This window comes from Rhododendron vialii, chromosome 3a (assembly GCF_030253575.1).
Source record: "Rhododendron vialii isolate Sample 1 chromosome 3a, ASM3025357v1".
Lineage (NCBI taxonomy): Eukaryota > Viridiplantae > Streptophyta > Magnoliopsida > Ericales > Ericaceae > Rhododendron > Rhododendron vialii.
The window spans coordinates 3,538,471-3,551,685 of NC_080559.1; the positions used below are offsets into that span (position 1 = coordinate 3,538,471).

The following is a 13,215-nucleotide window of genomic DNA, read 5'->3' on the forward strand; positions in this document are numbered from 1 at the left end:
TCTATACATATCCCGTGTGAAATTTGAGGTAAAAAATATGTTTGCTAACTTATTATTCAACTCAACATTTACGGTACAAATCCCACAAACCATTTATACAAGGCTATATATATATACTAAAATGCAAATTCATCTGACTTTATTTCAAAGATTCGGAGGCATGCCCGAATATTCAAAATTTTCAAAATAAAACCTTAATTTTCTAACTTAAATAGTATTTGTTTTGGACTTTTTTATGCATATAATATGGTAGCAGTGCTATGCATTTTGTGCATTATTGATACTCTAAACTTTGAACGAAGAAAGCAAGATAACGAGCAGGGAAATTGAATCAAGCCTCTAGATCGATCTGTCTCTCTAATCATGTACCATCATTGAGGTGCGGTCATGATTTCACATCATTACATCTCTTTGTTTTCCTTGATTTAAGTATAAGAGGGTCGTCATTTCAGTGGTAATTAAAAATTTCGAAAAGCAAACACTTGTGCATAAAATGTCAAAAGTGAGCTCACCCTCCAATCATCGCCCGCACATACTGCCTACCAAATGTAATATTAAATGAGAACAAGTTGTTGTATATATAATAGTTGTATGCATGCATACCTCGCCGGAAATTTGAGTTATAAATGCTGTGTTTGGATGGATTTTTGAGAAATTTTTTGGGGTTATGAGTGGAGAGAGATATGAGAGTAATGATTGAAAATAAATGTAATGAGTGGAGAGAGATAGAGAGAGAAATGAGAATAATGATTGAAAATAGAAATAATGAGTAGAGAGTAATGATTGGAAGCAGGAATAATAAGTATTTTTTGAGTTGAATTTTTTTTTTCAAAAAGGAAACCGAGCAAGACAAAAAATATGCTTGCAACGTTTTTATTGTTCAATTAAATATGTCCGACCGACGCAAGCTCCATACTTTTATTCGAGTGCATGTCGATGTCCAACAAGTACAAATACTTTAAACATTTTGAAAGATTCATCTAACATAGATATGACGGCCGATAAGAAACCCAAAATCATATACTATATATTTCCATCTACACAAATTTTATGGTAAGATACTGTTTGATTATTGATACAAGACCTTGCAGCCGTTGGATCAAAAGTGGGTACGTACCATATCCAACAATACACCTTAATACCCTCAATCATGAGAAATTTTTCGGTGCCAGATGAATATATCCCACGTGGTATCCGCTCAGCACATTTGAGCCGTCCAATACACTTTTGGACGGCTCGGATTAAAACACTCTCTCTCCCTCTCACTCCAACATTTTCTCTCCCATTTTTTTCTCTCCAAATCTGAGCCGTCCAAAAACGCAAAGGACGGCTCGGATGCGCTGAGTAGGCACCACGTCCTACCTACCCGGCATTGAAAATTTTTTCCTTGAGAAATTTTTTGGTACAGGGTGGGTAATGTGCAAGATATATATGGGGTAATTAGCTCCTTATAAATACATTGCCATGTTTTTCAAAAACTTCACAAGGTTTGGAGTTAACATATCTTTCCAATGTCCCACCAACAAAACCATGGCCAAGGAGGCCTTAAGCAAGCCCAAGTGGCTGTGGTCATGGTACCCTTACCGGCTCAAGGCCATCTCAACCAGCTCCTCCACCTCTCCCGCCTCGTCTCCGCCTACAACATACCGGTCCACTATGTTGCCTCCGCCACCCACAACTGCCAAGCCAAGCTTCGCGTCCACGGTTGGAACCTCCAATCCGCCTCCAATATCCACTTCCACGAATTCCCAACCCCTCATTTTCACTCTCCTCCTCCAAACCCTAACGCCTCCGTCAAGTTCCCCTCACATCTCCAACCCTCGTTCGATGCCTCATCCCACCTCCGCGATCCCTTTGCCAAACTCCTACACTCTCTCCTCCCGAAATCACAAAGAATCATCGTCATTCACGACTCACTAATGTCTTCTGTCGTCCAAGATCTAGTTCTGATACCACACGTCGAGTCATACTCTTTCCACAGCGTCTCCGCGTTTGCTATGTTCTTTTACTTTTGGGAAGCCTTAGGAAGACCTTTTCCAGTCGAACTCGAACTGCTGAAAGACCTTCCTTCTCTCGAAGGTTGCTTCACGACGGAGTTCAGAAAATTCGTCACCAAACAACACAAGTGCACAAATCTCGCCTCGGGTCGCCTTTACAACACATGCAAAGCCATAGAAGGCCCATTCCTTGATCTACTAGCGAAAGAAGAGATCAGTGGAAACAAGAAACAATGGGCTCTCGGGCCGGTGAACCCGGTGGAAATACAAGACAACAACTTGAGCTCAAATCATGCCCACAAATGTCTGGAATGGCTTGATAAACAAGCTCCAAACTCTGTGATCTACGTCTCTTTCGGAACCACAACTTCCTTGAGCGATGCACAAATCAAAGAGCTAGCACTTGGGCTGGAAAAGAGTGAGCAGAAGTTCATCTGGGTGTTGAGAGACGCCGATACCGGTAACATATTTTCAGGAGAGGGAAAGAGAGGTGATGATGATCAGCTGCCAAAAGGGTATGAAGAGAGAGTTGAAGGGAGGGGAATGGTGGTGAGAGGGTGGGCGCCACAACTGGAAATCTTGGGGCACCCGTCCACGGGCGGGTTCATGAGTCACTGCGGGTGGAACTCTTGCATGGAAAGCATAACAATGGGGGTGCCCATAGCAGCTTGGCCTATGCACTCGGACCAGCCAAGGAACACTGTGCTGATAACAAAATTGCTGAAGATTGGATTAGTCGTGAAGGACTGGGCGAGGAGGGAGGATTTGGTGGAGTCGACGACTGTCGAAAGAGCTATTAGAATGTTGATGGGGTCGAGGGAAGGAGAGGAGATGAGGAGGAGGGCGGCGGAGCTGGGTGGTGCCGTTGGAGAGTCCGCGGCGGAAGGTGGTGGTTCTCGATCGGAGTTGGACTCTTTCATTTCTCATATCACAAGATAGTCGAGTGATTTGAGGTTAAAGAAATTATCTTCTAGCATGATTCTATGAAAGTGTGCTGAATTACTAATGCTTTATGAATTTCTTGGATTATTTTCTCCGTTATTTTTTTGGACCTTTTATAAATGCAGTAGTAGGCAGGGGCGGAGATAGCTATGGCCGGCGGGGCCGGCGCTGCAAATTTGTGTACTTCCCAATTTAAATGTTTTTTTATGGAAGATCGTTTAATTTTGAGTGCAGCTATACGTACTGACCGAAACGTTGGGAAATCGTACCGATGGCCGTGCTGGGCCGTCTCCAGCCACCGGACAGCCGATCCGAGCCGTCCAAAAATTCTATAAAAAAAATGAGGGGCCTTACGTGGGAATCAACGACATCCAATGTGTGTAGGGTGCTTGATCTAAATACTCTTTTTTCGTGTCAATATGTATAGACATATGTACCCGAAAAAAAGAGTGTTTAAAGACATATATACACGAAAAATGAGTGTTTAGATCATGCACCCTACACACATCGGATGCCGTTGGTTCCCGCATTAGGTTCCTCATTTTTTTTTTTATAGAATTTTTGGACGTCTCGGATCGGCCGACCGGTGCTTGGAGACAGCTCGGGGCGGCCGTCGGTACGATTTTCCTACAGTTTTGGTCGGTACGTATAGGATTTTCGTTTAATTTTGACATTAAAAAATTATATTTTTTGTTATGCTTTTTCGAACTTTTTTGCACCATTTGAAAGTACTCACTGTGATTTTTTGAATGACGTAAAAAATTATAATTTAATTTCAAAATTTCTTTATTTCTTATGTCTAAGTTACGCGGTCTTTCCATAAGATGTATTTAAATCAAAACGAATGCAGTAGGAGTAACTTTTATGTAACAGGTTTATGTATATTTAAAGGGGATATTTAAATAGTTATGATCAATATATGAATCTGGTACGTAAAAATTAAACGGAATAATTTCGGTGTCTCCGATCATTTTAGGGATACCATAACTTTTGGCATAACAAAACCATTATAAGTATAACCAAAATTCATTACAAGCATAACAGAACAATAACAAGACATAACTTGTTTGTTATGCCTTAGTTGGATTTGGTAATGCCTTGATTGGCTTTTTGGATATTCCTTGGTTATGCCTTATTTGGATTCTGTTGTGCTCATAATGGTGAAGTTATGCCAAAAATTACAGTGTCTCCAAAATGATCAAGGACACCATAGCATCATCCAAAATAAAATTACAAATAAAGTCAACTTAAGTTCCGGGAATTTGGACACCAAAATAAAATGATCAAGGACAATATAGCACCATAGCCGTTTGGGGACACCTTAATTTTTAGCATAACTGACCATTACAAGCATAACCAAGACCAGTGATGTGTATAACCAAAACCTTACAAAGGCATAACCCCCAAAATCCCAAAAATTGTGGGGATTTTGAAGATTATGCCTTTGTAAGGCCTTGGTTATACATATCACTGGTTTTTATTATGCTTGTAATGGTTGGTCATGCCAAAAATTACGGTGCCCCTAAAATAACCGGAGACGTCTCCGGTCATTTTGGGGATACCGTTATTTTTGGCATAACTTCACCATTATAAGTATAACTAAAATTCATTACAAGCATAACAAAACCGAAATAAGGCATAACCAAAGAATATTTAAAAAACCAACCAAGGCATAACCAAATCCAAGAGTTATACTTTGTTATGATTTTGTTATGCTTGTAATGGATTTTGGTTATGCTCATAGTGATTTTATTATGCCGAAAATTACGGTGTCCCCAAAATGACCGGGAACACCGAATTCATTCACAGTATAATAACAAGGGTGTATTGTTACTAAATAAGAACTTAATTATTTACGGAGCTAATCACGACCGTCTAAAGTGTTTTGGACGGTCCAAATGTTAATGCTTTTCCCCATAAGAGTTTTATTTAAATTCGAACCGCCTAAAACCAAAATAAACGATCGAGATCGCGCGAAGCAGTGAATAACTTCTTTCACTGGCTTATTATTTGTGGTTCGGCCTCTCTCTCGCATTAAATCTTGGGCAAATTTCACTGACCTCCCCTGAGGTTTCTGACACGAACAGAAACCTCCCCTGAGGTTTCTGAAATGACATTGCCCTCCCCTCCTTTACCCGACAATACCAAGGGACCCCCCTGCCATTACCTTTCCGTTAGAAAATGGATGGAAAAGGTGATGTTGTACTATACTTTTTACAATACCTATACTACTCTCATCAGACTCTTTACCATTCTCATTTATAAAATATAAAATACAAACATTTCTACACTTTGTGCTCATTTCACTTTGAGATTTTGTCCTTATTTAAAAGGATTCATATTTGTTAATTTTCTGTCAAACTCTTGTGAATTATTGGTTCGTCTTGATAAGAGGAATTGAAAAAGTAAAAAATTAAGACTTTTACCAAATATTTTGAGAAATTCAATATTTTGGGTAAAAGTAATAAATTTATACTCCTTTGATTCCTCTCGTTGAGACAAACCAATAATCTATAAAAAATTAACGCAAAACTAGCAAATACGAAAAAAATTCAAATATGAACAAAAATCAAAAAGCCTAAAAATCCCACAAACAAGCCTGCATGAAAAAATTGAATATGAACAAAAACTTAAAAGCCTAAAAATCCCACATACAAACCCACAAATTTTTTTTTCGTGCGGGCTTGTTTGTGGAGTTTTTTAGGCTTTTTGGTTTTTGTTCATATTTGAATTTTTTTCGTATTTGCTAGTTTTGCGTTAAATTTTTGTGGATTATTGGTTTGTCTCAACGAGAGGAATCAAAATAGTATAAATTTATTACTTTTACCCAAAATATTGAATTTCTCAAAATATTTGGTAAAAGTCTTAATTTTTTACTTTTTTCAATTCCTCTTATCAAGACGAACTAATAATTCACAAGAGTTTGACAGAAAATTAACAAATATGAATCCTTTTAAATAAGGACAAAATCTCAAAGTGAAATGAGCACAAAGTATAGAAATGTTTGTATTTTATATTTTATAAATGAGAGGGGTAAAGAGTCTGATGAGAGTAGTATAGGTATTGTAAAAAGTATAGTACAACATCACCTTTTCCATCCATTTTCTAACGGAAAGGTAACGGCAGGGGGGTCACTTGGTATTGTCGGGTAAAAGAGGGGAGGGCAGTGTCATTTCAGAAACCTCAGGGGAGGTCAGTGAAATTTGCCCTTAAATCTTAGGTCCGCCACTGCGGACAGGCGGCGGGCTAAAAAGTGCAAGAAAAAAGGCAGACAGATAACGTTGAGACAAGTCAAAAAGATAAGGTTTAATTTGTCTAGTAGTAATTTAATTTCAATAAATAAGATCAAGAGATGGCAAAAGAGAATTGAGAACACACTGAAACTAGCAAAATGCCAAAATAGCAGGTTCTGGACAAAAGGCAAGCGCATGCACTTGGCCCATAAGAGCATCTCCAAAAGAATAAGCGAAATTTTATAAGAGCAGTTCAAATTATTGCAATATATGATCGGTGGGATTCACAAATGGTGGTGATACGTTAGGTGGATAGAATTTAATCTCTATCTTTTTTAAGGTATAAGTGGTGCCAAAAATCAAGATCGGACCAATACATTCTCTTTTATTTATGTACCAGAGATACATGTAAATAAACTAAGGATAATGCTATGGTGTCCCTCTGTCTTTTTGGGAACACCGTAATTTTTGGCATAATTTCATCATTTTGAGCATAACTAAAATACATTACAAGCATAACAAAACCAAAATAAGGCATAACCAAGGAATATCCAAAAAACCAACCAAGGCATAACCAAACCCAACCAAGGCATAACAAACATGCTATGGTTCTGTTATGCTCATGATGGTTTTGGTTATGTTCATAATGGGTTTTGGTTATACTCATAATGGTTTTATTATGTCAAAAGTTACGGTGTCCCCAAAATGACTGGGGTTTGAGCATAACTAAAATACATTACAAGCATAACAAAACCAAAATAAGGCATAACCAAGGAATATCCAAAAAATCAACCAAGGCATAACCAAACACAACCAAGGCATAACAAACATGCTATGGTTCTGTTATGCTCATGATGGTTTTGGTTATGTTCATAATGGATTTTGGTTATACTCATAATGGTTTTGTTATGTCAAAAGTTACGGTGTCCCCAAAATGACCGGGGACACCGAAATCATTCCCATAAACTAATATGAGAATGCTATGGTGTCCACCCGCCGTTTGGGGACACCGTAACTTTTGGCATAACCGACCATTAAAAGCATAACAAAAATCAGTGATGTGCATAACCAAAACCTTACAGAGGCATAACCCCCAAAATCTCCAGAATTTTTGGTGATTTTGGGGGTTATGCTTCTGTAAGGTTTTGGTTATACACATTACTGATTTTTGTTATGCTTTTAATGGTCGGTTATGTCAAAAGTTACAGTGTCCCCAAAATGACCGGGGACACTGTAGCATCATCCAACTAATATTACCCCACAATCGAATTCAATTGAGGATAACAAAGATAATGAATTCCAAATTAAATACGAAAGTGAAACCTGCCTACCAAGAACAAATACGGTAATTCCAAGGGTTGGTCCAAATAGCGATTTATCCGATATGAAGTAGGAAGTGGATCCTCTCTGGTCCATGTTTTGGACTAGAGAAGACAATCGAAATATGATTCGTCCAATACTACAATCAATCGTTCAGATCTACTCAGAGACTCTTTGCCCGAAAGGTCCCTGAGCAGATCCGAATCATTGATTTTCCTAATATATGATTAGATTTGGTCCAAGTCTGAAGAGGATCTGATCCCTATGAAGTATTGTGCCACGAGTCATGTTCAACTTTGGCCTGCGTTTTGGCCAAGGTGCGGGTTGTAGATGCCCTTAGTAACAAAAATGCTACTTACACAACCGTTGTGTTAGTTGTGTGTGTAATTCTGACCGTCCAGATGTATTTGGACAGTCTAGATTTTAAAAAAACTCTTCCATGGATAAGTTTAACTATTATGAGGAAGAGTTTGAACGAATCCTGACCATTCATTACAGTCATGGATGGCTAGAGATTGATTGTGTGTTGTGTTTTACACAACCATTATTTGTGTAACACTTTTGCCTTAGTAATTAGATGTCGGTCTCTTCTAGGAATCCGAATTTCAACCCATCACATGGCTTAAAACTGGTATGTTTTAAGCAAGTACAAAATGTTATGTTATGTTCATGCCAATTCACATAAGCTTGATTGGAACACGCGTCTAATTAACTCAGAAACGTCATAAATTTGTACGATTTCAACACACCGGTACAACTAACCTAGACACTTCGTCATAGGTTTTGCCAACAGAAGTTGCCAACAAACTAACTAAACCCTAAAATGTACGTGTAGGGCATGGTAGTTTTAAAGCGTGGAAAATAACACGTACTTAGTAATGAAGTCCGTCAACTAGTTCCGCACAAAGGAAACCAGAAAATGCGAAAGTTGTAGGCAAATTTATGCTCACTTGTACGCAGCAATATTCTTATTTAATGCGGCGTCAAGTTCTGGTTAGGTTCTTTCACTTTAATTGCATCAAATTAAATCACATGCTCAACCGCTTGGGCGGCCACCGTTAATTCATTTGAGTTTAAATTAGTTCTTGCGAACCTACTCCATAGGTGGGATGCATATTGAACGTGTTAAGCGACATTACCGCATGGGTGGATAAGCACCACACCCTAGCTAGCTCGTATCCATTGTTTACAGATAGGTCTAGTCATCAATGAAAACGAGAAGTTATGCCACATGTACAATGTAATATTAGGCATTAGCCGACAAACTCACATAAGCAAGGATTTTGTAGATGAATATATTTCCAGCCTAAATTACATGAAATGGATTGGCGGCTCTAGGATTTTGTGATAGGATGTTTAGAAACTATCGAAACTTTACTAACTGATCTATTAACCAATAATATTAGTACAAAATATCATATAGTAGTATAAATAGTGCGGTCGAAAAAATAACATTTTTTCTAAAAAAAATTAGCTACGTGGTGAAATGATAACTTAAAAAATAATATACTTGTCCTATTGCGTAGTAGATAGTGTTTTGAAAATGGAGGAGGAAATTTGTTTTATAGTTGTCCTAGATGAGATCTCATAATTTGTTTCAACATTTAACTGGCGTATTTTAATCTACTAAAATCATTTTTAAAGAAATTGTAGCGAGTAGACAAAACTCGAAGAAATATTATTCGAAGAAATATTAACTGATTTCAAAAGGGTTTTAAAACCCTTTTGAATGAGATTTTCTATCATAGTCTTAAATTCGAAGAAATATTAATTATTCAAGTCAACGAATTTGCAATGTGGTTAAATTTTTGTAAAGCTTTGTTCGTAATTCTATAAGCTAACTAGACAAAAACAAATAAAGTAGTTATTGTCATGAATGCGAAATTAATATAGTATATATTTCGACTATCGACAATAAAGATGCAGAGAGAACACAGAGCGTAATATTTACACCAAATTGTTTAGGGGAACCGAAATCTTCAAGCTGTAATTTGAAGCCCAAGTCGTAGAAAGTAGTGTAGGCCAAGTCAGGCTAAACGTAATGTTTTCATGATTGACAGAAATTCAAAATTTCATTTGGTTCGTTCATCTATTGCTTGTCTAACAGAAGGCTCCAACAATGTTAGCCCGTCATGGCAGTGATCAAAAATCTTGTGAGGATTCTATATATATGTAAGAGCCTCCCCCTCCCCGAAGAAAAAAACCGAGAAAATTACCTTGGAGTCGAGAGAGCAGAACTTGAAGGAATCAAGGAGACTTCGGCCACAAATCTTACAAGTGTTGGTGAGTCTCCTTAAAGGCGTTGGTTGCGGCCTTCCATTCAAGAACACAATCCTTGCGTTGTTAGTAATGTACGTTTGGACACAAGAAACGTCTATTATGTAGCTCTCAGCTCTGTATTTCATTTACCCGCACCACGTTATGATAAGATGATCGTCTTATCTGTAACCATGAAATACTTAAAAGTCGAAAACAGAATGGTTCACTTGTTGGATATCATATAGAGGAGTCAAAAACAGAATCGTTTACCGATATCCGTTGAAGCTGACTTTTTACAGGACCCTATAAAATATTGATTTAAAATTTTATGGATACTTTCTGTATCTTTGTGGGATCCGGAGTGGACCCGAATAGGTGTACGGTGGCTGTGCGATGCGGTGATCGTAGCATTGTACGTTGGATATGGTAGGAGTGTGTATAGTTTGTACTTTGCTATACCTAGTGCTACTATATTTAGCTATACTTAGTGCTCTACCTTTCTGTGTTTTATGGTCCATTGTTAGATTATCAACTCCATACCATGAGTTAGGTAATTGGTTTCTAGCTATGACAGACAATTGCATTTTAGGAGGCGGCTGTTTCCACTAATAAGTAAATTTTGAAGAAAAGATTATAGCAATCAAGTTATTAGGAGTTTCTGATAGTGACTAAACACATTATTTTTAAGTTTGAAAATTGCACGTAATTTTGTAGGAGACCAATGAAGTAATTTTTTATTTTTTTTACCTACTATTTCTTTTCTCAATCTTTCCTCTTGTTTAGGTGTTCCAAAGCATCCAACACTGGAAAACAGTTATGGGATCTAGAGGTTTCATCTTGGTTGATAAAGAAAAAGTGTAAAGAAAGATTTCATCAAGGAAAATAAAAGCGGATCGATTTTGCAATTTCTCTTCTTTGTTTGCCCCCTATTTTCGAAAATACAAATTTAGCTTCGGAAATTATATATTATAGCATGCAATTCCATAATCAAGAGCTGTTTTCTTCCGGTGTAATATTACCCCTCTTCACTTACGGCCGGACTCAACAGGAATGGAGCCAGGGAGAGGCCAGTAGGGATTGTCGCCCCTGCAAGAAGAAAAAGAAACACTACTATTATATGTAAAAAAAAAAATCTTGTGAAAGTATATAGGCTCGCCCCTATGTAGAATTTTGAAAAAATATATATAATTGTAACCTTTGAACTACAAGGATACCAACATTAATTACTAAAGGCTAAGGACTAAAATATAACAAAAAATAAAACTATAGGGTTAATATTGTGAATATTCAAGCAATAAACTTCCGCCTTTCGTTAGATAGATTTAGTGTTTTACAATTTTATTTCTTTTTGTCCTAAAATTTCAATGGCACACCAAATCCTCTCTCTCTCTCTCTCTCTCTCTCTCTCTCTTAGCACAAACAACCCCAATTGTTAAGACTTCAAAGACAATTTCAAGAAAATAGAGTCAGATGAGAAGAGATTTTGGAAACCCTAAGTAATTTTGATGAAATTTAAGTTGTAGGTATGTCTTTCTTCAATTGTTATTCTAGACTTCTCCTAATTCTTTATTTTTTGATTGGTAAAATCAGGTAACACTAAGGCCCGTTCCAGAACCGGAATAAGAACTTATTTTTTGTCTAATAATAAGGTGTGTTCCACAAAAGGGTGAATAAGTACTTATTTTTTAAAAAGGTAATTTAAAGCTCAAAAATCATATGCTTACGCAAATAATTTTTCTATCACTATGGATCTTGTTTGATAGATCTCATTGAGATCTTTAATACGGTGCAAAAAAAATTGAAAAATTATTTTTCATTTACATTATTTTTGAATTTGAAATTGTGAAAATAAGCTGCTTATTTTGATTTTGTGGAACAAAGCTCCAAAATAAGTACTTATAAAATAAGAAGGTTTCTGGAACGAGCTCAAGCTCATGTACTGAATTCGTCCAGTTGTGATGAATGAAAAAGAAGAAGATGAACAATAAAGAAAAACAAGACATATACATCAAGATTGATCTCATTAGTTAAACCGATTTATGTATCTATGTTATTTTGAGTTTTAATATATTTATGTGATTTTGCATGTGTATTTATATTTTTTTATCACATGCACGGTTGCCCTTACGTGGTAAAATTCCTAACTTCGTCCCCAGGCGGGAGGTAGTTGAGCCACCAGAGCCTGCAACTTTTCCCCGTACGTGTCAAACCTAATAAAAATTGAAATAATTAGCCAGAAGTTTGAGAAACTAGGGTTTTACCATCAAAAAATCCTGTAAAACAATATATAATGAATCAAGAAGTAAGAGATAGGTGCGAAATTGGGAAGATGGATGATTAATAATTACCAGCAGATCGGGCTACTGTTTTCCAAACACCTTCAGTACCATGCATGATTGGCTAAGTAACTGATCAAGATCAAGTCCTCTTCCTTTGTCCATCGCCCTAATTTCCTGCGTTGGAATCATGGGAGTTGCATGGTTTCTTATAAAAAATGGATGAGAGAGAGAGAGAGAGCGAGAGAGCGAGGGGGGGGGGGGGGGGTGTTGGCACTTGCTTTGTATCTGCACACGGGCCGTTAACTTAATCACCCAATTTTTTTGTTAAGCGTATATGTAATATTTTTAGTTTAATTTTAGTTTATCGATTCCTTTCTTGAACATCCAATCCAAAATTATTTGAATACCTAATCCAAAAATATTTGAACACCCACCCCAAAAAACAGCCAATAAATCAATCCAATGAATAATTATGCAATCAATGAGGAATCAGTGATGAATAATTGCTTGGTTACGTACATTGACAATTGTATTTAATTGATCGTTGGTAATGAGAATATTATGCAATGGTTTCAAAATATGAAATCGTGTCAAGAAAAGTTGTAATATACTCCTTCGTCCCAAAAAGTTAATCCACTATATACGTGTGTGCAATACGGGCAATTTTCGAATAAAAAATCAAGTACTTTCATGCATAATTTTTCAAATTTCTATGCATTAAAACAACTTTAATTTGGCACAAAAAATTCAAAAACTTGTAAATGCAATTACTTTCTGTTTGATCCACTGCATGTATTTTCTTAATGGACTAATTTCTTTCCTATTCTTGAGTGGCATTATAGAGAAATTTTATTTTTATACAGTTGTGATTTTTAAATGTAGTAAAGATTTTGAACACTCTTCTTAGTTTTTTTTTTGGAGCCGCCACATCTTATCCTTCCTCAATGTTCCAGTGCCGAATGGGTATATCCCACATGGTACCCGCTCGGTACATTTGGGCCGTTCAATACACTTTTGGATGGCTCGGATTGAAACACCTCTCTCTCTCTCCTCTCACCCAATACTTTTTCTCCCTCCAAATCCGAGCCGTCCAAAAACACTATGGACGGCTCGAATGCCGCCAAACAGGCACCCCATGATACCAACCCGGCATTGAAAATTTTTCCCCATTTGAGACTGAGAGAG

General features: G+C 37.1%; 1 protein-coding gene across 1 annotated transcript; it reads left to right on the forward strand.

Moving 5' to 3' along the window:
• Nucleotides 1-1,429: 1,429 nt before the first annotated feature.
• Nucleotides 1,430-3,172, forward strand: LOC131319225 (zeatin O-glucosyltransferase-like). Its single transcript, XM_058349386.1, has one exon. It carries the CDS (start codon nucleotides 1,512-1,514, stop codon nucleotides 2,934-2,936), a length of 1,425 nt encoding a protein of 474 aa, XP_058205369.1. The 5' UTR covers nucleotides 1,430-1,511; the 3' UTR covers nucleotides 2,937-3,172.
• The last annotated feature ends 10,043 nt before the right edge of the window (nucleotides 3,173-13,215 follow it).